Genomic DNA, 27,984 nt, shown 5'->3' on the forward strand with positions numbered 1-27,984 from the left:
GGGCCACTCGACAGAGACTGCGCTCCTCTCCGTCAGTGAGTCACTCCATGCCGCACGAGCAGCCTCCCTCTCCTCTGTCCTCATTCTTCTAGATCTCTCTGCTGCCTTCGACACTGTGGATCACTCCATCCTCCTGTCTGCCCTGTCAGCAATGGGCATCTGTGGCACAGCCCTGGACTGGATTGAGTCCTACCTCTCTGGTCGCTCCTTCCAGGTTGCCTGGGCTGGTTCGGTATCGACACCTCGGCCCCTCGCCACAGGAGTTCCCCAGGGCTCAGTCCTAGGCCCGCTTCTTTTTTCTCTTTACACTCGCTCCCTTGGCCCTGTGATCACTGCACATGGGCTATCCTATCACTGCTACGCGGACGATACCCAACTCTTCGTCTCGCTCCCGCCGTCTGATATGCAGGTTTCAGCCCGTATCTCTGCTTGCCTGAGGGACATCCAGAGCTGGATGGACAACCACCATCTAAAGCTCAACCCAGGCAAGACTGAAATTATATTCATCCCTGCTAATACCTCTCCCCATCTGGATCTCTCCATTTCCCTCGGGGATACCACACTCACGCCATCACCCAGTGCAAGGAACCTCGGCGTGGTGATGGACAGCAGACTGTCCCTTTCCGAGAACATTGCAGCAGTGACCCGGTCTTGCAGGTTCTTCCTATACAACATACGGAGAATCCGCCCTTTTCTCACCCCCTACTCGACCCAGCTCCTGGTCCAAGCGATGGTTCTGTCCCGCCTGGACTACTGCAATTCCCTCTTGGCTGGCCTCCCAGCGTCCGCCATCAGACCCCACCAACTTATCCAGAGTGCAGCAGCTCGTCTGGTCTTCAACCTTCCCAAATACTCGCACGTCACCCCCCTGCTTACTACCCTCCACTGGCTGCCCGTCATGGCTCGCATCAAATTCAAAACATTGGTGCTAGCCTTCCAAGCAGTTAAGGGGTCTTCCCCAGCTTATCTACAAAAAATCATCAGACCCTACACCCCTGCCAGACCTCTTCGTTCAGCCTCCACAGGCCGCTTGGCACCTCCCCCTCTCCGAACCTCCACCTCACGCTCACGACTGCTGTCTGTTCTGGCTCTACGGTGGTTGAACGAAGGTCAGAACTGTAGAATCTCTCCCCACCGTCAAACGCAAGCTGAAGACACACCTCTTCAAGCAGCACCTCTACCCATCCCTCCCTACCTCCCTGTGAACCTTAATTGTTGTCTCTGTGACTTGCTTTGTGTATCGGTATTTTTTAGTTGGCTAGGTAAGCAGTGTTTTGATAGTTAACTTTGGTCACTTTTGCTCTGTTTGTTTGTGTCTTGTTTTAATAAAATAAAATAAAAAATAAAAAAAACAATTGGCCCTTGTCCTTATCTTTGTTGTACAGGTAGCAGTTCAAATTGTACTTCCCTCTAGGGTCTTTCAGCGAACTTATCCCTGGTTATGGATATGCACTTTGTTGTACGTCGCTCTGGATAAGAGCGTCTGCCAAATGCCAATAATGTAATGTAATGTAATACCCCAACCACCATGTTTCTCAGATGAGCGGGGGGCTTTGGTTCTTGGGCAGTTCCCTTTTGTCTCCATGACTCTGGTACAGGTTCATCTTCATCTCATCTGTCCAGAACACCTTGTTCCGGAACTCTACAGGTTTTTAAATGTACGTTTTTGCAAACTGTAACTGTTTTATTATTGAGGCTTGCCAGGGGTTGGCATCTTGGGGTGAACCCTCTGAGGTTATGCTGGTGTAGTCTCCTGACACATCTACACCTACATCCTGAAGAGTGTTCTTGATCTGTTGAACAGTCACAAAGCAATTTTTCTTCATCATTCAAAGGATTCTTCTGTCATCCACTACACTGGTCTTCCATGGTCAACCAGGTTGTTTGCCTTTATTTATTTTTTCCTTCTCCCAATTTGGTTGCCAATTGATACATGATACACCATGATGATCCCATCCCTCGCAGCCTGGGGAGATCTACTGATCCGGAGATCGACACGCCTTCTGCAAGCCGCATCTCATCATCCCGTGGCCGTGATTCTGAGGTGATCAAGGCGCAGTTGTATGCGGCGATCCTAACCCTGCCGAGTCCCTCCCAGCCAATTGTCCAATTACTTTTGTCCCCTAAAATTGGGGGGCTATGAATAAAAATGGCTACAATTAATACACTCTTCACCAAATATGGATGTAAAAACAAAATAAAGCTGAAAGCCTGCACTTTAACCATATAGTGATTTTGTATGGCAACAAAAAATGTGTCACTGTCCATCAAAAACCTGAATGGAAGATGGGGGTCCATAAGCTCAAACCCATGGATATAAATGATTTTGAAAGGTTCTGCATGGAGAAATGGTCAATAATCCCTCCAAATGTGCTCTCTAACCTCATCACAAATTATATGAAAACAGAGATGACACAGGTGTCATCCTTGCCAGGGTTGTTCGCACAAAATATTAAACCTGGGATGCCAATAATTGTGAAACCAGATTTTTGGGGAAATACATTTTTGCACTTTATTTGGTTGATTCCTTTGAATGATGAGCACACTACTTTACACACGTAATTATTATTACCAGTATATTTTCTGCATATTTACCAAGGGTGCCTATAATTCTGGAGCCCACTGTATTATATTAGTAATACACAGACAGTCTAGTCTTTGACAGAGGGGAGGGAGGGAGTAAAGCAAGAGAGAGAAAGAAAGGGAGAGAGCAAGACATAGAGAGCCAGAGAGAATATGACAGAGACAGGAAGGGAGAGAGAATGAGAGGGGGGGAGGCTTGGGGGGGGGCAAGAGAGATGAGAGAAGAGAGAGACCACCCACTTGGGGAGCAGGATGGCTAGTAAGGCCACATGGCCTTCTGTTAGAGGGATTTGGGAGTTCAATAGGACCCACAAGGAAGATGCAATGTGGCGGGAGCGCGCTGCATGCTCCGGTGACGTGTCCTATGTGTGTGTGTGTGCGTGCGCGTGCGCGTGCGCGTGCGCGTGCGTGTGCGTGTGTGTGTGCGCGTGTGTGCGCGTGTGTGTGTGTGTGTGTGTGTGTGTTGCATTCAGTGTCACCCGAGGGCCTGGGATGAAGAGACCATACTGTAGCTAACACACCTCGGCCAGCTGCTCCCAGCATCGCCATCTCAATGGGACTAAACACTGTGCTTCCTGCCTTTGGGGGAGGGTGAGGTCCGAGGTCAATCCACCTGCTAAGAAAAAAGCTAGTGCAAATGGCGGCAGCTGAGCTCTGAAGCTTTGAAGTCAGACCCCATACCAGTGAGTGGGAGGAACACTGTGGAGCACAACCAAGTTCAGCTGCAAGACCTGAAACCCAGTTACAACAGTCTGCGCAGGTACACACAGGCAATTACCCTCATGATTTTTCCACACACAGAATGGGCATAAATTCTTAAGAATACATTCATTTGGATTTTGACATTCATGTAGACATTTTTATTTCTATAAATATTGCAATTTGCAGTCACCCAGATTGAAAAAGGGGGGCTCACTTCTTTGTTTTGGCTGGCACCCCTACAAGACCAAAGCTGCAGATTTCACAGCCTTCAGAAAGCCCTTCTGACTGCTTGGCTTCCATGCTGGCCTGTCAGACACACCAGCTCATTCTCATTTGAATTTTACTCATCTCATTTCCAACTACCTGGAGTACTGCCGACAGCTCAGGAAATGAGACCAGCAAAGCCAGCAAAGACTCAGACATACACTCCAACCCTACCCCTACCCCTACCCCTACCCCGATCCCTCCCCCCCCCCCCCCCCCCGGGCTGTCAACTTTATTACAGGTGGAACCGGAAAATTTAACATTTTGGTTTTGGTTCTAACCTACTACACTCTACTTAAAGTTATTAGTAGACCCGGCTGCTGAGATTTTTTTATTTGTATTTTTTTGGTTCTGTACCGTAGCATTGAGCGCAGACTGTCAGCTCTAATTTGAGGGTATTTTCATGCAAAGGAACCGTTTAGAAATTATAGAACCTTTTGTCCATAGCCCCCCCCCCCCCCCGCCACAAAACATTTCAGAATGCTGCTATAATGAAGAGTAAAGTAATCATATTTTATATTGATATCCTTTGCATGCAATGACTGCTTGATGCTGCGACGAATAGAAAAGTCTGCCACGCATCACCAGACACTGCGCATCTTCCCTGACGATGCTCTGCCAGGCCTGTACTGCAGCCGTCTTCAGCTCCTGCTTGGTTCGGGGACCATTTGCCTTCAGTCTGGTCTTCAGCATGTAAAATGCATGTTCAATTGGATTCAGGTTTTCCCCATTTTGGCCATCAAAAACCATTTGTTGCTCTCGCAGTATGTTCCGGGCCATTGTCTTGTTGCATGGTGAAGTGCCGTCCAATAAGTTTGGAGGCATTTGGTTTAACTGAGCAGAAAATGTTTTTCTGTGGACTTCAGAATTCTACTTTTGTCTGTAGTCACATCTCATCTGTCCACAAGACTTTGTTCCAGAACCCTTGGGGCTCTTTAAGGTGCTTCTTTTTTTTTTTTTGCAAACTGTACTCATGCCTTTCCGTTCTTCAGGTTTATCAGTGGTTTGCATCTTGCAGAGTATCCTCTGTAGTCCAGCAGGTGTAGTCTTCTACATATGGTGGACTTTGACACATCTCCACCTGCATCCAGGAGAGTGTTTGTGATACTCTCTAATTAAAACTGATCTAACTCAATGTGCTAGAATACAGAGCCAAAATAACAAAAGATGCGTCATTGTCCAATGAATTATGGTGCTCAGTGCATACACTGCTGTGAAGAAGTACTTGCCCCCTTCCTGATTTCCTCTATTATTGCTTATGTCACAGCAGAATCTAAATGTCATTAAATGTGAACCTTATCATCAGTTTCTACACGCATACTATGCCATGATAAAAGAAAATTGAGTTTGGAAGCTGTTATGAATACATTCTGTATCTTATTCAATAAAAAGTTTCTGAAATAAATCAATGAAAAAGTGCTTGATGAATATGTAATAGATGGTTTACTTTCTTCCATCCATGCATCCATTATCTTAACCCGCTTATCCTGAACAGGGTTGCAGGGGGGCTGGAGCCTATCCCAGCATACATTGGGCGAAAGGCAGGAATACACCCTGGACAGGTCGCCAGTCCATCGCAGGGCACACACACCATTCACTCACACACTCATACCTATGGGCAATTTAGACTCTCCAATCAGCCTAACCTGCATGTCTTTGGACTGTGGGAGGAAACCGGAGTACCCGGAGGAAACCCACGCAGACACGGGGAGAACATGCAAACTCCGCACAGAGAGGCCCCGGCCGACAGGGATTCGAACCCAGGACCTCCTTGCTGTGAGGCGGCAGTGCTACCCACTGCACCATCCGTGCCGCCTGGTTTACTTTCTTGATGATTTTTATTATCTTGTTCACATCTTGTTCCAAAATTGATAATATGATCATCTAATTCACATTTTCTATTCCTTGTTTGAGGATGAAACATGTGACAAATTAAAATGCAGTGCTGTAATGTAATGTAATGTAATGTAATAAAATTAAAACATTTCACGGAACTTGACAAAGGCTTATATTTGCTTTCTGGGTTCTATGACGCCAAAACAAAAATGGGCTGAAACATGCAGTTTCCCAGGATTGGGCACAAACTGAGCAGCCACTACACTGCCCAGATGAGCTGCAGTCAGTAATGTCCAGATGAGCAGCAGTCACCTGACATTCCACCTGCCAGAATTTGTCACATGCTCCAATACATACGAGTGGGCAGCACTCTGTACCACAGGCAGAAGTGAAGTATAGAATTACGCATTATACGCCACCACCGCCACCACTGTCTGAGCCACTAATGTCAAAATGTCCAATCTCTGCTCAGATGAGCAGCAGGAGCCCAAGTCAGCGTCATTAATTGGACATTTTCAAATAGACATTTACTAATGCTGAAATGGCAGCTGTTTTGTCGGCAAACAATAATTTACTGAATTTATATTGAGTACTGTACTTATTTGTGCGATACATTTTAGGTTTGTTTGACATCTTCTTGCATGGAGTGTGAATATAGTGCTTCCAGCAATAAGCCATGGACTGACAGTGGTTTTGTCTGTCAGCAGCACTGCTGACACTTGGAGCTTTAACTGCAGAGAACACTGCTTTTATTAACAGAGGCTGCTGGGCCATTGCACAGTTTGCTCATGGGACATGCTGGCTGGGAACCCCTTTCCTGAAACACACCATCAGGGTTAAATGCAACACAAAACTACAGTATTATGTACTGTAGGCTAGGAATGACCGGCTCCCAATTTCAAACAGGGGGGCCAAGAGGGCCAGCATGAATTCTGGTTTTAACAAACTTATTTATTTTTGAAATACTTCATGTACTTCAATACTTTTTTGAAATTATGGTTATTATTTATAAATTATTATTTTGGAAGAAAATAATGGGCATAACTGAAAGGAAAAGGTCCACTGGTTCATGAAAATTAACCAGTTTTGGTTCAGCTGGGCAATGCCAGTTTTAGTGAATTGCTGGCTTGTCTATAGCTTACTGGGCAGTTGCACAACAATCAGAAAAATATCAGAACATGAGAATATTCTGTAAACACTGCTATTAGTGTTCACGTCAAAATAGCCAAAGAGAGAACGCTGAGGGGAGAGGAATGGGGGGACTGGTCACTGTGCTTCAATCATCTTACCTTTTTACATCTTCATGATACTCTTTGGTAATATACAGTGGGCTCCAGTATTATTGGCAATAAAAATGTATAAAAATTCTGCAAATAATAAATTAAGATAAAGTAATAGATTATCTATATATTATGTTCAAACATATAGAAAATTATATGTATTTATTTCAATACATTTTGTCGAATGTTTCAGCGTTTTCTTAGGGTAATTTTCTTAATTGATTCATAATTGACAATGTGTGTTAACATAAAGACAATCACATGATTACAAATAACCTTTTAGTGTTAATCCTTATTACTATAAGATCACTTTCTGAATTAAATGCTTACTATGAGTCTTTCTCTGTCTCTCTCCCAGCAGACAAGACAGCCTTTGACCTTAATGTCTCTGCTTCTCCTGGAAGGGGGTAGCTAGCACATTCCGGTCTTACAGCAAGGTCAACAAGGGGTATTCAGAAGACAAAATACTAATAAATGTTAGTGACCAGCTTCATGTCTTTTTGTTTTGGTGAAGCCCCCCCCCCCCCCTTCTTGAGAAGTGTGTATAAGAGTCTTATGATGTCTGATTCAATTCAGAAAGCCGGTAAGCTTTCTCACTTTCTGTTATTTCTTTGCAAAAAAATATGAAAGTTAAACAATTGTTGTTTTTACTGGGACCTGTTTCATCAGAAGATGCTCACCTGTGAAATGTTAAAAAGGGCATTTTTCTCTAACATAAGTAATCTAATTTCTGAAAGCCATAAGTGGCACCCAGAAAAATTGTGGTAAATAAAATAAAAAAATAAAAAAACATAGTTAAACACACCACTTAGCACAGTAAGGGCAATAAAAAAACTAGATCAAAATAATCGCCTAGCAGTTGTATGCCTCCGCCAAACCGGTTTTTGCCGAGTTTACATTCCTTTCTGTCCAGCAATAACTAACTTCTAAACTTGATGAAACAAGTAGAGCTTCATGTATTTTTATTATTTTTATACATTTCATTCAAGAATGAATGCATTGTTTCTTTGTTGTTAGTGATACCTATAATGTAAACAACATTAATATATTTATTTAATGAATAAAATATTCTCTCTCATTACAACCTGAATATTGACTTAAAGGCGTGGAATGATAATTAACATTTTTATAAAATTACACGTTATACAACAATGTATGAATTTATTTGATTTGCAGCGAAATGTTTTTCTGTCAAACCAACAATTGAAGAATAGTCAAACAAAGTGTTTGATACTAACAATAAAATGTCAACCAATGATTAGAATCAACAAAAGAAATAACCCAAGATTGTTTTCTCAGCTACAGTGGCAAGCAAAACATTATGATGTCAAAGTGAAGTTGACGTTATGGATATAAAATGTCATCACTTCATTTCACATCATTTTATCCTATGAGACATTTGTGTGAAATTTGTCATAATCAGCACATGAATTCTTGAGTTATGGCCAAAAACGTCTTTTGGGAGGTCACACCGACCTTGACCTGAAGTTCCCTCAAGGCGTTCCCGAGATATCACGTTCACAATCATGGGACGGATGGACGGACAACCCAAAAATATTATGCCTCTGCCCACAACTGTCACCAGAATTGAATTATGAGTTCTATGGTCGAGTGACCGTACCAACATGTTTGGCAGTAAAAGAGAAATGCATACAAGGAGAAACACCTCATGCATACTGTCAAATATAGAGGTGGATAGATGTTTTGGAGATATTTTGCTGCCAATGATCCAGGGGCACTATTTAAGATGGAGACCACTGTATATGCATAATGCTCTGAAATTCAAACCAATACCACAACTCAACACTAATGTTAGTGTTTAAAAGGTGTGTTTGTTCGTTTTGATGGTCAGTCTCAAATTTGGTCTTGCCAATTTGCTTTGACATTAATACCTTTGGCTCTGTAGAGCCTCAGCCATTCCCCATTACTTTGAAATGTTGATTTACAGTGGATGAGACCTGTTAACATTGATCTGAATAGAATGTGGAATAATATTCCAGGTAGATTTACGTCAAAGGTTTCTTTTAAAGAAAGGGTTTAGACAGATTCTTTTAAAAACACAGATTCAAACATCAAAGCATTCCATGTTTTATGAGGCGTTATGGGTTTGTTCTTCAGACTGCTAACGATGACCGTCTGTCAGTCAGCAGCAAATAGAGACTGTCATGACAGCCTGTGCATGTAGAGTATGGGCAAAGGATTCATATTGTGAATTAAACAGATATTGATAGATCAGGTCTTGTTTGTCCAATTACTTTTGGTCCTCCAAAATGTTGGGGGGAGGGGGCTGCAGTACTTGATCTAAGGCTGCAGAACCGTTTTTTGCTTAATGTATTAGTGTGTCAGTAGATAAGAGCAAATTTGAGATTTAAGAACATTAATTTGAGATACTGCATCCTGCATACTGCATCCAGTCCTTGGATATCTGACACCCTCCGTACCTCCAGGACCAGCCTCCACGCAGCGGAGAGGAAATGGGGAAAATTCAGAGACCCTTCAGACCTCACAATTTACCAGTCTCTCCTGGCGGCATTCTCTTCTGCTGTCACTGCCGCCAAAGCAAAATACAATCAGACACAAATTCAGAAATCCGCTTCTAACCCCCGGAAACTGTTCTCCATTTTCTCCTCAACGCACCGCCTCCTCCACCTCAGTCTTCCTTCGCTGCTGATGACTTTGCTGACTTTTTCGATGAGAAGGTCACAGTCATCCGCAGATCCTTTACAACCACCGCCCCCCTTACTGTGCCCTTCCCCCCCCCTCTAGGCCCATCCCTTCCTTTTCCACTTTCTCCCCACTTACAGACTCTGATGTTTCTCAACTCCTGCTCTCCCACCGCCCTACAACCTGTGCCCTTGACCCTATCCCCTCTTCTCTTCTCCAGACTATCACACCAGACATTCTCCCATTTGTCACCTCCCTTGTCAACTCCTCCCTGTCTTCCGGCTGTTTTCCCGCATCCTTCAAGAGGGCCCACATCACTCCGTTGCTCAAAAAGCCTACCCTGGATCCCTCCATCATCCAGAACTACCGCCCGGTATCTCTTCTTCCTTTTCTTTCTAAAACCATAGAACGAGCCGCTTCTACTCAACTTTCTTCTTTCTTTTCTAACAACAATCTGCTAGACCCCCATCAGTCTGGCTTCAGATCGGGCCACTCGACAGAGACCGCGCTCCTCTCCGTCAGTGAGTCACTCCATGCCGCACGAGCAGCCTCCCTCTCCTCTGTCCTCATTCTTCTAGATCTCCCTGCTGCCTTCGACACTGTGGATCACTCCATCCTCCTGTCCGCCCTGTCAGCAACGGGCATCTGTGGCACAGCCCTGGACTGGATTGAGTCTTACCTCTTTGGTCACTCCTTCCAGGTTGCCCGGGCTGGTACAGTATCGACCTTTGCCACAGGAGTTCCCCAGGGCTCAGTCCTAGGCCCGCTTCTTTTTTCTCTTTACACTCGTTCCCTTGGCCCTGTGATCACTGCACATAGGCTATCCTACCACTGCTATGCGGACGATACCCAACTCTTCATCTCGTTCCCAGCTGGATGCTGGGATGGACAACCACCATCTAAAGCTCAACCCAGGCAAGAGTGAAATGATATTCATCCCTGCTAATACCTCTCCCCACCTGGATCTCTCATTTCCCTCGGGGATACCACACTCACGCCATCACCCAGTGCAAGGAACCTCGGCGTGGTGATGGACAGCAGACTGTCCCTTTCCAAGAACATTGCAGCAGTGACCTGGTCATGCAGGTTCTTCCTATACAACATACGGAGAATCCGCCCCTTTGTCACCCCCTACTCGACCCAGCTCCTGGTCCAAGCGATGGTTCTGTCCCGCCTGGACTACTGCAATTCCCTCTTGGCTGGCCTCCCAGCGTCCGCCATCAGACCCCTCCAACTTATCCAGAATGCAGCAGCTCGTCTGGTCTTCAACCTTCCCAAATACACGTCACCCCCCTGCTTACTTCCCTCCACTGGCTGCCTGTCGTGCCTCGCATCAAATTCAAAACATTGCTAGCCTTCCAAGCAGTTAAGGGGTCTTCCCCAGCTTACCTACAAAAAATCATCAGACCCCACACCCCTGTCAGACCTCTTCGTTCAGCCTCCACAGGCCGCTTGGCACCTCCCCCTCTCCGAACCTCCACCTCACGCTCACGACTACTGTCTGTTCTGGCTCCACGGTGGTGGAACGAACTCCCCGTTGAGGTCAGAACTGTAGAATCTCTCCCCACCTTCAAGCGCAAACTGAAGACACACCTCTTCAAGCAGCACCTCTCCCCATCCCTCCCTACCTCCCTGTGAACCTTAATTGCTGTCTTTGTGATTTGCGTCGTGTTTCGGTATTTTTAGTTGGCTAGGTAAGCAGTATTTGGATAGTTAAGTTTGGTCACTTTTGCTTTGTTGTTTGTTTGTTTATTTGTTGATTTAAAAAAAAAAAAAAAAAAATTTTTAATTTTTTAAAAAAATAGGCCCTTGTCCTTATCTTTGTTGTACGGGTAGCAATTGAAATTGTACTTCCCTCAAGGGTCTTTCAGCGCACTTACCCCTGGTTATGGGTATGCACTTTGTTGTATGTCGCTCTGGATAAGAGCGTCTGCCAAATGCCAATAATGTAATAGTGTTATTTATTCATGAGTCAATGGAATCAACCAAAGCCATAAATCTTTCAAATAAAAAATGTACTTCTAATACGTAATTCTTTGTGCACCCACTCCTGGCAAAGATGACAGCAGAGTCTTTTCCTATCATTTGTCATAAGGTTACAGAACATATTTGGAGGGAATTTTGACCATTCCTTCATGCAACTTTTCACTGACTGAGATGGCCATTGCAAGATGGTTGTTCTCACTTCACCATTATTGTGTGGATTGTCTTATTACCTATATCTTGTCCTAGCAGTGACAAGACTTTCTGCCAAAATCTTCTGGTACTTTGTTGAAATCATTGTGCCATTGATCTTCAGTAGTGCCCCCAGACCACTGGCAGCAAAACCTCTCCAAAACATCAATGACCTACCACCATATTTGATAGTAGATATGAGGCACTTCTTGTATGCATTCTTCTTTTGCTGACAAACTGTTGATGGTGTTTATGGCCAAATAGTTCAATGTTGGTCTCATCTGACCATAGCACTTTCTTCCAGTCATAACTTAAATGACATGGCGTTAGGGGCTTTCTTTGCGCCACCTTTCATGGGTATTCGTAGGTTTTAGTTTGTTGGTAGGGAGGAGGCATTTTATGTCTCTTTTTGAGACTTGGTGACCCAAAGATGCAACCAATCTCTGAAATTCTAAAATTGTGATCCTTGGGTTCTTGGTGGCCTCCCTCATAGTATTCCTCACTCTCCATGGGGACAATGTGCACTTGCATTATCTTGCTGGCAGTTTGCAAGCATGTGTTTTAAAAAAATTTATTATTGCCCTTACAGTGCAAAGTGGTATGTTTAACCAACAAGTTATACAGAATTCTCTTTCACGCATTTTCTCTGCAACTACATCACCAATACTGGTCAGGGACGCTCGTACTTGGGCTCATCGTGTTCTAAAAAGACCGTTCTATGCAAAACATCCCTATAAGTCCTTTGTAGAAGTATAAAATGGTGAAACAGACAACAATGATAATTCCTCCAGAGAAATTCTAAGAAAACAATGGATATTCTATCAGATTAGACTAAGCAGGAGACGATCCTCCCCTGGAGCAATGCAGGGTTAAGGGCCTTGCTCAAGGGCCCAACGGCTGTGCAAATCTTATTGTGGCTACACTGGGATTCGAACCTCCAACCTTGCCTGTCCCAGTCATTTACCATAACCACCACACTACAGGCCACCCTAGAATTAGATACTATTATGAATTTGGTCCGCTGGACCTTTTTCATGAAAAGAACACTGACATTACCTTATTTCTTGTAGTATGTGGATTTCCAAAATGCAGAGAAGGTGAGGTCCCCCCACACGTTTTACCACCCACATGTTACAAAATAAGGAACTGTTGTTGCTACAGCAATGGCATGTTAAAATAGGTTATACGGATAGAACAGTGAGTTTTAGTGCTTTCAAATGGTATATCTTGCTACCATAGTGATTGAAAATTGCATCATGAAGAAAAGGAATGAATGTAAAAAAATTTTTTTTAAAGAAATCTCAGTAGCCCTGGGTCGGTGAGACTTAGGGCGTTAATAGACCAAGTGACAATGTTAATTTCAAGAAGTCAGACGAGGACGCACCCTCTCTGAAAGTAAAGCCCACATCCCCACTCTTTCCAGTCTACTTACTTTATATATAAGAATATCTCCAGCTGAAACATCTGATGCTTGACTTTCTACAGAGAAAGAATAACCCCTCAATAGCAAAGTTGGTCTCTTTGAGAGTGGAACACAAGCATTCAAGGCAAGTCACTGTATGTGCAAGTATGCTTGAGTTGAATGGCAAGTCTGCCCTCCAGTGGCTAGCGGTTCATCTTCTGATCTACATATTTCAATTTATGCAGACCTGCATGTTGGCTTTGTCAACACCAATGAATGAGGATCTGCTATTACAGAAACTTTGAAAACAACAGGCTTCCTAAAGTCTGAATGACTAATCCGAATTTTAAAGTATACAAACTTTTGTTAATAACCGTCTTATTCAACAATTATTATAGATTGCTTATTTGAATCAGTATTCATATACCTGTTATTTAAAACAAATCATTTGAAACAAATCTAAATTATTAATGATTAATTTAATCATCAATATTCCTGAAGGACAGCCTAAGAGTCTTGAATAAAAATAAAAAAACAGACTGTTTTGATGTTCTTCGTACCCAAGTCCGTGTGAATGCAGATCACTGGAATAATTATGTATACACAGAAATGGAGCTTTCTATACTTGGGGAAGGACCGATTTTGCTGATTTGCATATTAAATCTTTGGGGCAATAGAATAAACAAATATCACATTAATTTAGTTTCAGAGCCCAAGTAAGTAGCATTTTATTACCTAGAGCACAATGTTTTGGATTAGAAGTATCCCTATAAATTAAGCCACTCCACTTCCTATAAATGAGAATACCTAAGATAAGCTTGTAATTTTTATTAAAATGAATAGGCCCTGTAGCTCACGATCAGTATGACAAACAAAACAAGCAGACATGAGTCCTTGCAGAGCATAATATGGTTTTCTTTTCTTTTTTTTGTATCATTTGTCAACTTTGAGATGTAGAAGCCAAAAGCATCCACTCATCCGTACTGCTTTCATTTACACATTCAAAAGGTCACTGCTTCCATCTGTGGCCAGAAAGACTTCAATAATCACAATGATTCTAGGGTTATGCAGCTGCTAGAGTAACTAATTCAAGCAGAGATGACCAAGTAGCCCAACTAAAGCTTGTCAAACTCCCAAAAGAGCAAAACAGCAATCCCAAACCTGAGATCAAATGAAAATTCGAATTATGAATTATGAATGAATTCGAATTATTATTATGAAAATAGACTCCTACACATGGGATTCCTAGGCTTTATGCACAGATTTTAAAAAAGAGCTATTGCTACAATTTGACCTGTATACACATCTACAGTCCCCACCAAAATTATTGGAACAGCAAGGTCAATTCCTTTGTTTTTACTACACACTGAAGACAATTGAGTTTGAGGTAAAAACAAAAGATCACAGATCTGAATTTCAGCTTATATTTCCTGGTATTTTTATCAAGATTTGTTAAAAATCTTAGAACATATCACCTTATCAAAACACACACTTTTTAGGTGAGCAAAAGTATTGGAACATGTTACTGACAGGTGATTCTTGTTGCCCAGATGATTTTAGCCTTGGGTTTTGCCTGTGAAGACTGCATTTTTGTTAGAAAAGATGAACCAATATGAAGACCAGAGAGCTGTCTTTGGAAGAAATGCAAGCCATTTTGAAGCTTAGAAATGAGGGGAAATCAATACTGAGCAACTGACATCGAACAGGTCAACCAAGGAGAACAACAGAAGTTCAAAAACCCCAAAACGGTGACATCACAACCCGAAATCAGTGACATCACAAACAATCTCCACAGGGCAGGGGTGAAGGCATCTCAATCAACCGTTCAAAGACTTAGAGATCAGCAATATAGAGGTCTATACCACAAGATGCAAAGGTTTTCTGGACTGTTTTATGGACTGAAGATTGGACTGAAGACCAAGATTAACCTCTACTGAAGTGATGGAAAGGCCAAATGATCCAAAACATACAAGCTCATCTGTGAATCACGGTGGAGGAGGTGTCATGGCTTGGGCTTGCATGGCTGCTTCTAGAATGGGCTCACTAATCTTTATTAATGATCTAACTCATGATGATAGCAGCAGGATGGAAAAAAAAAAAAAAAAAAAAAAAAAAAAAAATTTTTTTAAAAACCTAAAACAAACACCAAGTGAAAGAGGTTGCAGTCATTTACTTAAAGGTACAATAGATAAGATTTTTGTGTTAAAACATTGTTACAAGGCTCTTCTGCATACCACTGTTGTAATGCATGGTTATTTGCGTAACTGTCACCTTCCTGTCAGCTTTGACCAGTCTGGCCATTCTCCTCTGTCTCATTAACAAGGTATTTTTTGCTGCTCATTGGGTGTTTTTTGTTCTTTGCACCATTATCTGCAGTTGTGCAGGACAATCCCAGGGGATCAGCCATTTCTGAGATATTCAAACCACCCTGCCTGGCACCAACAATCATTCCACAGTCAGAGTCACTTGGATCTCAATTCTTCCCTATTCTGACATTTGTGTCTGGAAAACAGCTGAACCTCTTGACCATGCAGCATGGTTTTATGCACTTAGTTGCTGCCACATGATTGGCTGATTAAATATTTGCATTAACAAGCTGGTGTACAGGTCTACCTAATAAATGCTCAGAGAGTGTAGAATTCCTGAAAAAACGTGAGCTTCATACTCCATTTCATTTATCAGCTAGAGCCATTTAAAGTTTGCGGGTGGTACAATGAAAAGTGCATTGTGGCACGAAAGAGGTTCAAAACTTTGTAAAGACAAGCCCTAAATCTTTGTGAATGTGTATCTACAGATTAATTTGTCTGTAGAAAACATGCAGCTACTATTGTTTTAGAGATATGACTGACAAGGTTTGGGCAGTCATATCTCCAAAAGTAAAAATCTTATTTCTAAATGAGTATCACCTGGGAGCACTTTCCCATAGTGCAAAGATAAACATGTTACTGATAACATTAGTTGAGATATGACCCATGGAATATTCAATTTGGCCATTTCTGGCATATTCATACCCGCCCCAAAACCCTGAAAACAAATTTCACCCGACTTACTTTGAATATCTTGAAGTTATATAATCAACTTTTCTAGAAAGAATTCGCTTTGGTGGCAAATTTTAAATGCCTCTACCAGGAAAATGAAATATTAATTGAGTTTGAAGCTCAAGTTTTCAGGAATTCTCTCTCTCATAATTGTCTACCAACACACAGAAAAATAGAAAAATCCAAAAGGTGCTGTGGTCCATCATTCTGCAGTTGGCGTAGAATGGCCCAAAAATAAATACCAACCAGAACATAAAGCAAACTAAAGCGAAAACAAGCAAAACATGCACTACTTGACAAACTCTTAGGCCACGTTAGCAAATGCCCACTGAAACAGGCAGGGTGAGAGCTTACCTTTGTACATGTCAACCAGTGAGTCTCCCAGCTCTTTACTCTGGGTCTGTGCCACACCACGGAGCTCTTCCTTGCTCTCGGAAAAGCTCTCCCTGGGGCGAGACAAAAAGGTCTGTTAGACCAGGATGAGCCAAGGATCCGGGTCCCTTAAACCAAAGCCACGGCTGCCTGCCTTAGCCTCCACCATCAGCCTGAAAGTAGTCTGAACTGCACTATTTTCCGGACTGAAAAACGCTGAGGAAGAACGTGACACCAACTCAGGCTGCAGTCTCAAGACTCAGCCATGTCTCTGGTTTCTCACAGAGAAAAAGCAAGACTGTCATATGAGCTGCCTCCCAGATTTACTGCAAGGGTCCAGATAATCTCTCTCAATACGCACACAGGAGGGGGCTATGCTTTAGCCTTGGGTCTGTACAGACATTGCAAATAACATTTCAATTGAGAAAGTAAACCACACTGGTCAGGGGGTTTATATGACAAATTTCACCACTTTCAGCTTTCCATTCTTTGTCTGGTCTAAGCTCAGAACTGCTTTGAAGCTGTGGTACCACTTTGAAGATAACTTAACAATGAGTTTCTAGTTTCTGAGTATACAGTGGTGTTTGCCCCCTTCCTGATTTCTTATTTTTTTGCATGTTTGTCACACTTAAATGTTTCAGATCAAACAAATTTAAATATTAGTCAAAGACAACACAAGTAAACAAAATGCTGTTTTTAAATGAAGGTTTTTATTATTAAGGGAGAAAAAAGTGATTGCCCCCTAAACCTAATAACTGGTTGGGCCTCCCTTAGCAGCAACAACTGCAATCAAGCGTTTGCGATAACTTGCAATGAGTCTCTTACAGCGCTGTGAAGGAATTTTGTAATTCAGCCACATTGGAGGGTTTTCGAGCATGAACTGCCTTTTTAAGGTCATGCCACAGCATCTCAATAGGATTCAGGTCAGAACTTTGACTAGGACACTCCAAAGTCTTCATTTTGTTTTTCTTCAGCCATTCAGAGTTGGACTTGCTGGTGTGTTTTGGATCATTGTCCAGCTGCAGAACCCAAGTTCGTTTCAGGTTGAGGTCACAAACAGATGGCCGGACATTCTCCTTCAGGATTTTTTGGTGGACAGCAGAATTCATGGTTCCATTTATCACAGCAAGTCTTCCAGGTCCTGAAGCAGCAAAACAGCCCCAGACCATCACACTACCACCACCATATTTTACTGTTTACTGTGTTACTTTTACGCCAGATGTAATGGGACACACACCTTCCAAAAAGTTCAACTTTTGTCTCGTCAGACCACAGAGTATTTTCCCAAAAGTCTTGGGGAACATCAAGATGTTTTCTGGCAAAATTGAGACAAGCCTTAATGTTTTTTGCTCAGCAGTGGTTTTCGTCTTGGAACTCTACCATGCAGGCCATTTTTGCCCAGTCTCTTTCTTATGGTGGAGTCATGAACACTGACCTTAGCCGAGGCAAGTGAGGCCTGCAGTTCTTTGGATGTTGTTGTGGGGTCTTTTGTGACCTCTTGGATGAGTCGTCGCTGCGCTCTTGGGGTAATTTTGGTCGGCCGGCCACTCCTGGGAAGGTTCACCACTGTTCCATGTTTTCGCCATTTGTGGATAATGGCTCTCACTGTGGTTCGCTGGAGTCCCAAAGCTTTATAAATGGCTTTATAACCTTTTCCGGACTGATAGATCTCAATTACTTTCTTTCTCATTTGTTCCTGAATTTCTTTAGCCCTCGGCATGATGTCTAGCTTTTGAGGATCATTTTGTCTACTTCACTTTGTCAGGCAGGTCCTATTTAAGTGATTTCTTGATTGAGAACAGGTGTGGCAGTAATCAGGCCTGGGTGTGGCTAGAGAAATTGAACTCAGGTTTGATAAACCACAGTTAAGTTATGTTTTAACAGGGGGGGGGGGCAATCACTTTTTCACACAGGGCCATGTAGGTTTGGATTTTTCTTTCTCCCTTAATAATAAAAACCTTCATTTCAAAACTGCATTTTGTGTTTACTTGTGTTGTCTTTGATTAATATTTAAATTTGATGATGATCTGAAACATTTAAGTGTGACAAACATGCAAAAAAATAAGAAATCAGGAAGGGGGCAAACACTTCTTCACACCACTGTATATGTATATATGCAACTGCCCCTGCAGACAGAAATGAGAACTGAATATTGTTGCAGATGCGGAGAATGTGAGGTTATGAAAAAACTGTGTTGTTCTGTCCTTTGCCTTTGACCAAGAGTCAGAGTCATGACTTAGACCCAGTTCACATGACCGGATTGTGACTTGTGACCCATTACAACAGGAAAATGACATAATTTTGCATTGCTGGGAAGCCTCAATACAATTAAACAATTTGAAAGCAGTAACCACAGTCAGTCTTGCTGGTTTCAGATTTCACCAACTAGATTTAAATACTTATTTTGGGTGTAACTCAAAATAAATGGTTGGGCAGTTACTTCAATGAGAAAACAATTCATGTGTAAATGTTTCAATTTTTGTTACTTACATAGCATCACGTGGTTAATGGTACTGTCATATATAGGGCCACAATAGTCATTTCACTTGGAAAGCAATACAAGTGTACAATAACTGTACTCACTAAGATCATATAAAAACTCAGATTACTACAGTATGTTGTGCTTGCTTTTAATGTGTAAGTTGTTGAATACAGATTTTGTTTCAAATAGTTCCTAAAAAAGCAACCACTCACTCTGAACATTTAAAAATAAACTGGGGCACTACTAAAGTGGATGCCTATTCCAATTTAACCATCTAAGGTCCTGATCTACAATTCTCCCTTTGAAAGTTACGGGATTGCATGCAGTGTAATGTGAAACTAGTGTTGGCCAGTATAACAGGTTGTGATTGTTCATAGTTTTCACTCTCATCAGTTAGAAACAATTATTTGCCAAATTTCCAATTTCAATCACAAATTGGCCAATTTATGAAATACATTGCAAGTGAAGAGATTGGTTGGAATGAAACCTGCCTACTCTCAGTGCTCCATGGCACATAATTTTAGGGGACCAAAAGCAAGTGGACAGTTGGCTTCTGAGCAGATTCAGGTGTATTTTTATACCTTAGTGCAGGTATAAGAAAGTGTGGAGTTATCTAGTTTTGACTCTAGGCTTTCTAGTGCCTTTGTTTGTCAACATGAGTAGAATTGTGCCAATCAAGGTCAAGGAAGCCATTATGAGGCTAGGAAATAAGAAAAAAAAAGTGTTGGAGATATAGGCCAATAATAGACTTACCAAAAAAAATATTTGGAACATAATTAAGAAGAAAGAGAGCATTCATGTTTGGGACCTTGCTCTGGGAAGAAGCATCATCCAGTGAGTTTGGAGGCATGAGTGAACTTGAACAGATAAGATGCATTGTGGAATAACCTATGCACTTGTGAATTGCTTTGGATTAAAAGCGTCTGCCAAATGACTAAAATGTAAAATGTAAACTAAAATGATGCTTCTGCACACTTAAGAATTAATTCTGCTGCTGCTATCAACAGTTAAAATCACAATTAAGGCAAGTGAGCCAGTACCTGTGGCAGCCATACATGCCCAAATTATAACACCCCCTTTGTGCAGTTCCTTTTTGCCTCCACACCTTGTCACCCCCTGATCTGTCCAAATGACATTTTTAAAGAACCTTTATGTTAATGGGAGTCATTTTCAGTCATTTTGAGTTGTTAAAGAAGTAACATGGTGGTTGGTCACACTTTCTAGGTTTTGATATGCAATTTGCACAAGAGGGCATTGCAGAAACACAATTAAATATGTCCATTCTTTACTTTTGGAGAGGTAAGCATTTCATTCATCATCCTATTTTCAACTGATTGAGAATGTTCTCCTTGTGTGCGTCACATGAGGATAGCCACTCCCCTTATCCCTCCCCAATAACTCGTGACCCATAGTTTGCGCTGCTGGCCTACAGGCAAGACAATGCAAATATTTGACACACATTACGTTTACTTAAATTAAACTGCCTTTTAAGGACTATTAGACTCATTTAGCTTGCTAGCTAGTTTCCCGTCATAAGGACTTTATAGTTGTGCTTTTATCTTAACTTGGCTAGCTAGCAAGCAACAATTATTATTGGATAAGTCAGCGTTCTTACCGTAGCTATCGATAGTTGATATACTAAGTTAGCTAGCTTGTGAAAATTCAGTTTCCCAAGATGAGCGCGTATCATGGAGGTAGCTATGGTAACAAACAACAATGTGCGGAAAGTGGGGGCACAGTCTGTCAATCACAGTTCTCATTACCACACCCAGACAGTTTTGGCGAACTTTTAGTGGGAAATTCAGGCTGAGGAAAAAAAGTTTTTAAATACATTCAAATGCAAAAAAATTTTGCACATTTGTGTGATTATTGCCTAAATACAACTGCCAAGTGTTTGTAGTTTGGCCCCATCACAGTCATTTCGCACTGCTTTGGGTGCTCCCAGGGGTGAGGGTGTTTCACAGTCTTTTCAGCCATACTTTAGACTCATCATTTCCTGGCCATGGACTGAGAAACCCTAGGTCAGATACTTAAAAAAGTGGAGGTAGACAATCTCTATCCTTTCCTGTCACCTTTAATTTGATGGTTTTTTTATCCATATTGTATGAACCATTTAATAATTCTAAAACCTTTTGTATAGAACCCCCACCTTATAATACTGTTTTTTTTACTGTTTCGGATTTTTTTCCCCCTTTTCTCCCAATTTTGTGGCCAATTGTCGCCAGTTCCCATGTACAATTGAGGAAGCACTGTCACAACCCTGCCCCTCGGCAGGCGGAATGAGAACGATGCGCCTTCTTCAAGCCGTGCGTCTCTGCCCCAGACCGTGATTCCGAGGAGGTCAGGGACACTTGCATGTGGCAATCTTCCCCACCGAGTCCCGAGTCCCTCCCTCGGCATGACAGCTTAATCATTGCCACTCCCTTGTGGTCTGACAGGACCAAGGTGTGAACGCTGGTCTTTGGTGCGCAACTGAATTGAACTGATGCCTGCATCAATGTCCAATGCCTTAACCATACACCATTTATTGCTTGAAGTCTATGAAGCACAAACATCACCAGACACAGGGTATCTTCCCTGGTGTTCCTCCTCTGCCAGGCCTATACTGCAGCTGTCTTCAGTTCCTGCTAGTTTTGGGGACTTTTTGCCTCCAGTCTCCTCTTCAGCACATGTTGAACTGGATTCATATCCGGTGATTGACTCGGCCATTTTCCACTTTTTGGCCGTCAAAAACCCCTGTGTCGCTCAAGCAGTGCTCTAACAATGTTTCGTGTCATTGTCTTGTTGCACGATGAAGTGCCGTCCAATAAGTTTGGGGGCATTTGATTTTATTTGAGCAGATATAATATTTCTGGAGACTTCATTTTTCCTGCAGTCATACAGGGCCAAGCCATAACACCCCCTCCACCATGTTTCACAGATGAGTTGGTATGCTTTGGATCATGGGATCACGTAAGACTGATTAGAGCTGCACCAACCAGGGGGAGAAAAACTTTTCACTTGTAGTTCTCTTCTGGTAGAAAGCTTATTGCTGGGCCATCATCTGAACTTGGAAAAACATTGCCCTTTTTTCCACTGGCAAACACTATGGACTAATTTCTTTATTCAGTGCCATCTTTGGCTGCTGGAACCGCTGGCTCCTGTGATTGCAGTTGTAGAAAAATATCCTCCTCCTCATCCGCTTCGTCTTTCCATTCCTCTAGTCTTTATGTTCCGAAGCTAGGCTAGTCACTGCGTCACTAGAACAAGCTAGACTAAGGTTAGCTTCTTGAGCAGTATCGGAACCTTTTGAGAAAAAAATCTAATTTTGGACAGCTTTCCAAACTTTTCCACTTTGCCTGTGTTTCTACATTCAGCACCACTAGGCTTTGAATGTCTCATTGTGATGACCGTTACCATAGCTCAGAGTATGAAAATGTTCATTAAATTACCTGCTCTTTGCAAAGCCATGGATTATTCAAGGATTTCCATTTTTGCAAATCTTGTCATGGTGCAGCGCCCTGCGCACTTGCCCAGTTCACCCAGTGACTTAAACCCAAACTTTTGACTGTTCCTGATTTTCATTTCTGATCCTTATGAGGGCCATCATCACTGGTGTCTTCCTCATGTTGTCACACATTACATTACATGAATGCCATTTGGCAGACGCTCTTATCCAAAGCGACATATAGTTGATTAGACTAAGCAGGAGACAAACCTCCGCTGGAGCAACGCAGGGTTAAGGGCCTTGCTCAAGGGCCCAACGGCTGTGCGGATCTTATTGTGGCTACACTGGGGTTCGAACCAGCAACCTTGCGGGTCCCAGTCACCAGTCATGTACCTTAACCACTATGCTACAGGCCACACCCAAACAACACACTCCAAAGGCAATTGCAAAGTCTAGAATCAAGACTAGACATCAACAGCTCTCTTCTGCATTCACTAACAACACAAATGAATACACCTGCCTAACGAAAAAAATCTTTGACGCCAATTCAACAAATACTTGTACCTTAAAATGGGGGGATCATGTACAAAAGGTGCTGTCATTTCCAAACGGTTCATCCGATACGGATGAAAATACCCTCTAAGTAAAGCTGACACGCTGCACTTCAACCGTATCGCCGTTGTATCCTTTCAAACACAAAGTGCTAGAGTACAAAACCAAAATAACCAAAAATGTGTCACTGACCAACGACACATGAGTATGTCAAGACCTAAGAGCCATGTCAATGTTGTATTATTACAATTATGCATACAAAAGGACAAGTTAGAGTGGGTTAAGAAACGATTCACGATCATTTATTTTTCCAAAAACTTAACACAGCAAATTAGAACAAGTGTTAAACTTTCAGATTTCCTTCATGAAATAACTCCGTGATCATTCAAAAAAAAGGCCAACAAATCTGCACGATAATGTAGCAAGAATTCTCCAAAGCAGGTGCGTGATGTCAACCTGCTGCGCGGTTATCAATAAGCTTGTACTATTACCTGACGCACAATGTACAGCACAATTCAAAATCTAAACATTATAACGTTTACAGCATGCACTTACTTCTCTGAAACTTCGTTTTGTAGGCTTGACATTTTTCTTTTGGCTCTCAAGAGCGCGCTATGAACGTCATGAGCTCTGTTTCTTGCGTCCATATTCCTGACGGTACTGACAGCGACACTGCTTTGATGTCATTTGCAATTTGATATTTTTCCAAAACAACCGGCGTCTCCGCTCACCTCAGCAACAGGCACCTGGTAGCACTTCCAGGTCAAGAAAGGAACCCTCGGGAATCACTTAGGATTCGCCTTTTTTGTTTTCGTAAAATAGCGAATATGCATGCGTTCAATGCAACAGACATTAGGCTACTCAAAATCCATACGCGAAAATTAAAATGTAAAACTATAGAAAGCAATTGTCGTCAGAAGAGGTTATGCTTCGTTTGACTGAGAGCCACGTCACGCATTTGGTTCAGACAAAACAAAGCATTACAAACTTAAACAATTTTCCATTTTACCTCTTAAATATTTACAGATTTCTGCACAGATCATAAACTTCCAAACAAACATAAGTAGTACGATCAGCACGGTAACTAGGCTACTCCACAGGTCAAGCACGCCCGTTCACCATTTTACGTAAGCTAAATATTTTACATTACAAACTGATTATCTTATTATTCTATTAAAGGATTTTTCTCATTTTAATTTCCAGATTCTCTTGAATTACAATTGTCCTGTAAAATGTATGTGATTCAATTACACAGGCAAGATACGAACTTGTACCAAGTGGCCGCTAAATTACTAAACACACTTTATTTTTTTGGGGAGACTTTAAATCACTTACCACAGGGGAATACAACCTTTTCGTTAATTCTTCTGGCTTTCTTTTTGCCACCAAACTCTCAATTTCCTTGAAAAACTTTTCTTCCGCATTTGTCATATAGCATATCCATTGGAAGACCCACAAGGAAGACTTCATGTAGGGAACGGGAAAACGGTGGAAAGTGAATCGAGGATCCGGTTGCACACTAGGCGCATCCTGTCCACAAGAGGGCAGTCGATTATAGTAATTTAGGCAATGTAGGCAATTATTAGGGCTACACATTTTTAAATACTTGTGTTGATGATACACATTGACCCCGTTTACACTTGGCCGTTTCATTTGACTTATTGGGTGAACTATGTAAAATTGGGATACTTTTTGGTACCTCCCACAGGACATTCCCATTCTATCTCGGCAAAGGCCACCGTTCATTCTTCTCAGTGGAGAAAGGAGGGGCCCGCAGGGCCCCCCGCGCCCTGCGCTTGGTCTGAGGTTCGAATCCGACCCTGGCCGAATTGCCGAATTATCTGTTGCGTTGTGTATATGCAGAATTCAAGAGCCAAATAGTATAGGAACTATTTCTGTACATGTATTGGCTCTATATTAGTAACTGGCGCTATATGTACACGTATAGGCATTAACTGCATTGGAACTATGAATTTGCAGATTGTCAGAAATTTTAATTGTAAATGCACATAATTTGAATGTCAGGAATTGTAATGTGTAGAATTTTTAATGAACGGTCACTTCAAATGCAGAATGTCAGAAAATGTAACTTGTCAGAATAATGCAGAGAGACTATTGGCTTTCTGTGCATGTTTTATTCTTATACAACACGTTGATTTCTGCAGCAGAAATGCATTATACAGAGATGTTGTAATTGTGAACATCAATGCAATGTATTAACTAACTGAAATAAAAAGACAAAATAAAAAAGACAGAGAAAAGAGTTTGCTTTTCACTGACTCTATTGATGACTTTTTTAGTTACTTTTGTTAGATAAAACAGCGATTGCAGTACACAATCCAAAACACATTTGGCAGGGATAATTGGCTTGGGACTGACTGACTGCCTGCTTGCCTGCCTGTCTAGACAGTCAGTGATGCAGGAGAAGGAAGGACATTAAAAGCTTTGAAGCTTTGACTTGTATGCATGAGAAGGAAGGAAATCGTTCTCACTTTCAAAGACTCAAATCAAGTATTGTTAAATTCAGAAACAAAAGACAAGCATTTCCTTTCACAAGCATTTCCTTAAATGATTGCAATATGCAATGATCCAAACATTGATGCACAAGCTGCTTCACTGTAATACAATTGTGTTTAAAAAACATACTTAATTATGCTGAACTTTAGACATAAAGTAACAGCACTATACAAAATGGGAAACATTGATGCACACCACTGGGAGCTTTACTGTGTCCATATAAAAAAAGTGTCCATTACAAATGCAGCCAAGGGCACACTTTTGACATTTCAATGTTCACATTGCAGGATCGGCTTTTGTCTGGTGCTTCACCTCAGTCCAAGGACTGCAGGCAATGTAGCTCTGAGGGTCTTCAGCACACGCAAGCCTCTACACCTCGCCATGGTATCGGTCCAAGAAGAGGGCAGATCACAGAACTATATACAATAAAAGCGTCCTCCACCCAGCCAGTGGATCAGCGTCCCTGAGTGTCCTTCATCTCTGCCAACCACTCCTGCACTGATTTGCCGGCAGCAGTGCCCAAATGGCTATGGCCAAATTGCCGCTGTTTCGGCTGTCCGCACTTTAGGCAGATGTACTTCTCCTCACGCTGTCAGGGATGCGGGTACCCACCACGTCCTGCTGAAGCACAGCTCTCTCCCACGCCTTCTGCCTCCGGGAGAACCTGAGAGCAATAAACACCACATGTTAGCATGTCAGTCAGCAGAAAGTTACACATCACAGGATTACGGCATACAATTTCTGCATCGTGCCACCACTTACCACTGGGAGAGAGTGCGCTGGTTCAACTCAAAGAGGCTGTGGCTTCGGCCCGTCCCTCCTCTTCTCCTCCGACGGCAGTGGTGGGAGGTGCAGGCGGGGGGAGCGGGTGTGGGACCTCTACGACAGCAGGATCGCCTTTGCAGAGACGTACCTAAAAAATAAAAATAATCTTAAAACAAAAACCTATGTGTTTGTGTCAATCAAGCATTGAAATGAGATGCTTTTTAACTATGATTACAAGCAGCTCAGCCCAAATAAGTGTCATAGTTATTATGGCTGTCAGTGATGTACATTAGAAAGTGCATCTACAGTAATGCCATAAATTTGCCCAGTGCCAGTACACCAGGGGGTGCAGGAGAAGATGGGTGTGATCAAAAAGAAAGATGAGCCTCTAAGACAGGGAAATGCAAAAGTTGCAGTTACGCGCAGGGTGAAAGCCACAGCTAGGCAGCGATGGATGGATGACAGGACAAAGGTACAAAGCATGCATAAACACATTGAATCTCTTACCCAAACCTACCATTCCTATTTCAAAGAGATCCTTCTTTCTCTGATAAATAGTACAATGAAACAACAGTTAATTCAAATTGTATTATACCAAACTGACAGTACTTTATAAAACACAGTCAAAATAAAGATGCAAACAAATCACAAGGTTTGAGAATATGGGAAGTTACATAAAGTATGCTTTAAATTGTGATATATTTTATATGAGCGACTGAGATGCCATTACTGACTGACAGTTGTCGTTTATGCCAAAACATTTCTTAAACATTTCGAAAGAAATTATTACACTGGGGAGTGAAAACATTACTCGTACTGTACACACCGATTCTACTGTATGGTTCCGGTTCGGTCGGTAGCTAGCTTGCCAAAGCAGCTATACACCTTGCAAGCAAACTAATATTACGTTTTATAATTAAGACGAAACGTGCGACATGCCAGCTTTGTCTTACGATATATTTCTAATGTAAAAATACATACATAATGTGTTTATACGCCCGGAAAGTTCATTCATTCTGTGTATTAACGTTAACGAGTTCGGTGCCGTTTAAGTCATACAGACGTATTAAACAGCCCGAAAAACGGCTAGAAAGCCAACCGGCTAGCCCGCTCTGACCATCGCGAACACGAAAATATAAATCATTCTTCCGATTTTAATATAAATTTCATTAGAAAACGCATTGAAAGCTTACCTTTCACCGATGCGAGAGCAATGGCCGGCGCGCCGATTTGAGTCAAAACGGAGGAAGAGCTACAATTGGCCGGCTAAACAGGTGATGAAATTGGAACAAACACGTGACGAATTTGGAACAAATCCGGCCATCCGATTGGCCGAGCAGCTTTGTCAAAGTTGGTCAAAGTTGTAAATTGGAACAAGGGACGGCCCGTGATTGGCTCCAATATTGGAACATATTGGAACATTGGAACAGAGAAGAACGCCGACTCTTAGGCGACAATAGTGAAACTAACTGCAACATTACATCTCGCATTTAATTCAAACGACGCTAGCTGCCACAGCTGGAATATGTACAGTTTGTCCTGCACTGGACACGCTTTTACGTGGCAGCCGATACACGCAGTGAAGATACTGAATGCACTAAACACCTGCGCTGTTTAAGATCTGTCTCTTTGGCAAAATGCGCGTTTGTTAGGCAGTCGCATTCGCTGACTGTGTAATGAGCTGTGGCCTTCATAATGAAGATGTTAATTTCAGGCAGACTGCAGCCGCGCCAATACACTCAAGGCTATGGCATGCCCTTTTACCATTTACCATTTTTCTTTATCAACTTTCGTGAAATTTGTCATCAAGTTTCAGTATTTTAATATCAGTTAAATAATTAATTTTGATATCAAATTTTGGGTTCCGGTCAGCGAGGAAAGATTGTTTATAGCTAGCAAGGCTAGTTGGTTAGCTATCAGCTTGT

General features: G+C 42.1%; 1 protein-coding gene and 1 long non-coding RNA gene across 7 annotated transcripts in view; both read right to left on the bottom strand.

The window, feature by feature from the left end:
• mipol1 (mirror-image polydactyly 1) overlaps nucleotides 1-24,284 on the bottom strand; it is a 113,517-nt gene extending 89,233 nt beyond the window's left edge. For 4 of the 6 annotated variants that reach the window (XM_061251359.1, XM_061251350.1, XM_061251341.1 and 1 more), the window contains exons 1-2: nucleotides 24,113-24,284; nucleotides 16,299-16,390 (exon numbers count right to left, since the gene is read on the bottom strand). Coding sequence is in view for 3 of the 6 variants with exons in the window: in XM_061251341.1 (XP_061107325.1) it covers nucleotides 16,299-16,308 (10 nt within the window). In the remaining 3 variants the exon portion in view is untranslated. The remainder of the gene's footprint in view (nucleotides 1-16,298; nucleotides 16,391-24,112) is intronic. The other 2 variants (XM_061251331.1, XM_061251322.1) reach the window with 1 other exon arrangement.
• A 650-nt stretch (nucleotides 24,285-24,934) lies between these two features.
• On the bottom strand, nucleotides 24,935-27,353 carry LOC133109267 (uncharacterized). Its single transcript, XR_009704714.1, has 4 exons — nucleotides 27,253-27,353; nucleotides 26,577-26,606; nucleotides 26,057-26,207; nucleotides 24,935-25,958 (listed from the first exon to the last, which is right to left on the bottom strand). It is a non-coding gene; the product is annotated as an uncharacterized LOC133109267 (long non-coding RNA).
• Nucleotides 27,354-27,984: the final 631 nt, after the last annotated feature.

Source organism: Conger conger, chromosome 1, assembly GCF_963514075.1.
Source record: "Conger conger chromosome 1, fConCon1.1, whole genome shotgun sequence".
NCBI classification, from domain to species: domain Eukaryota; kingdom Metazoa; phylum Chordata; class Actinopteri; order Anguilliformes; family Congridae; genus Conger; species Conger conger.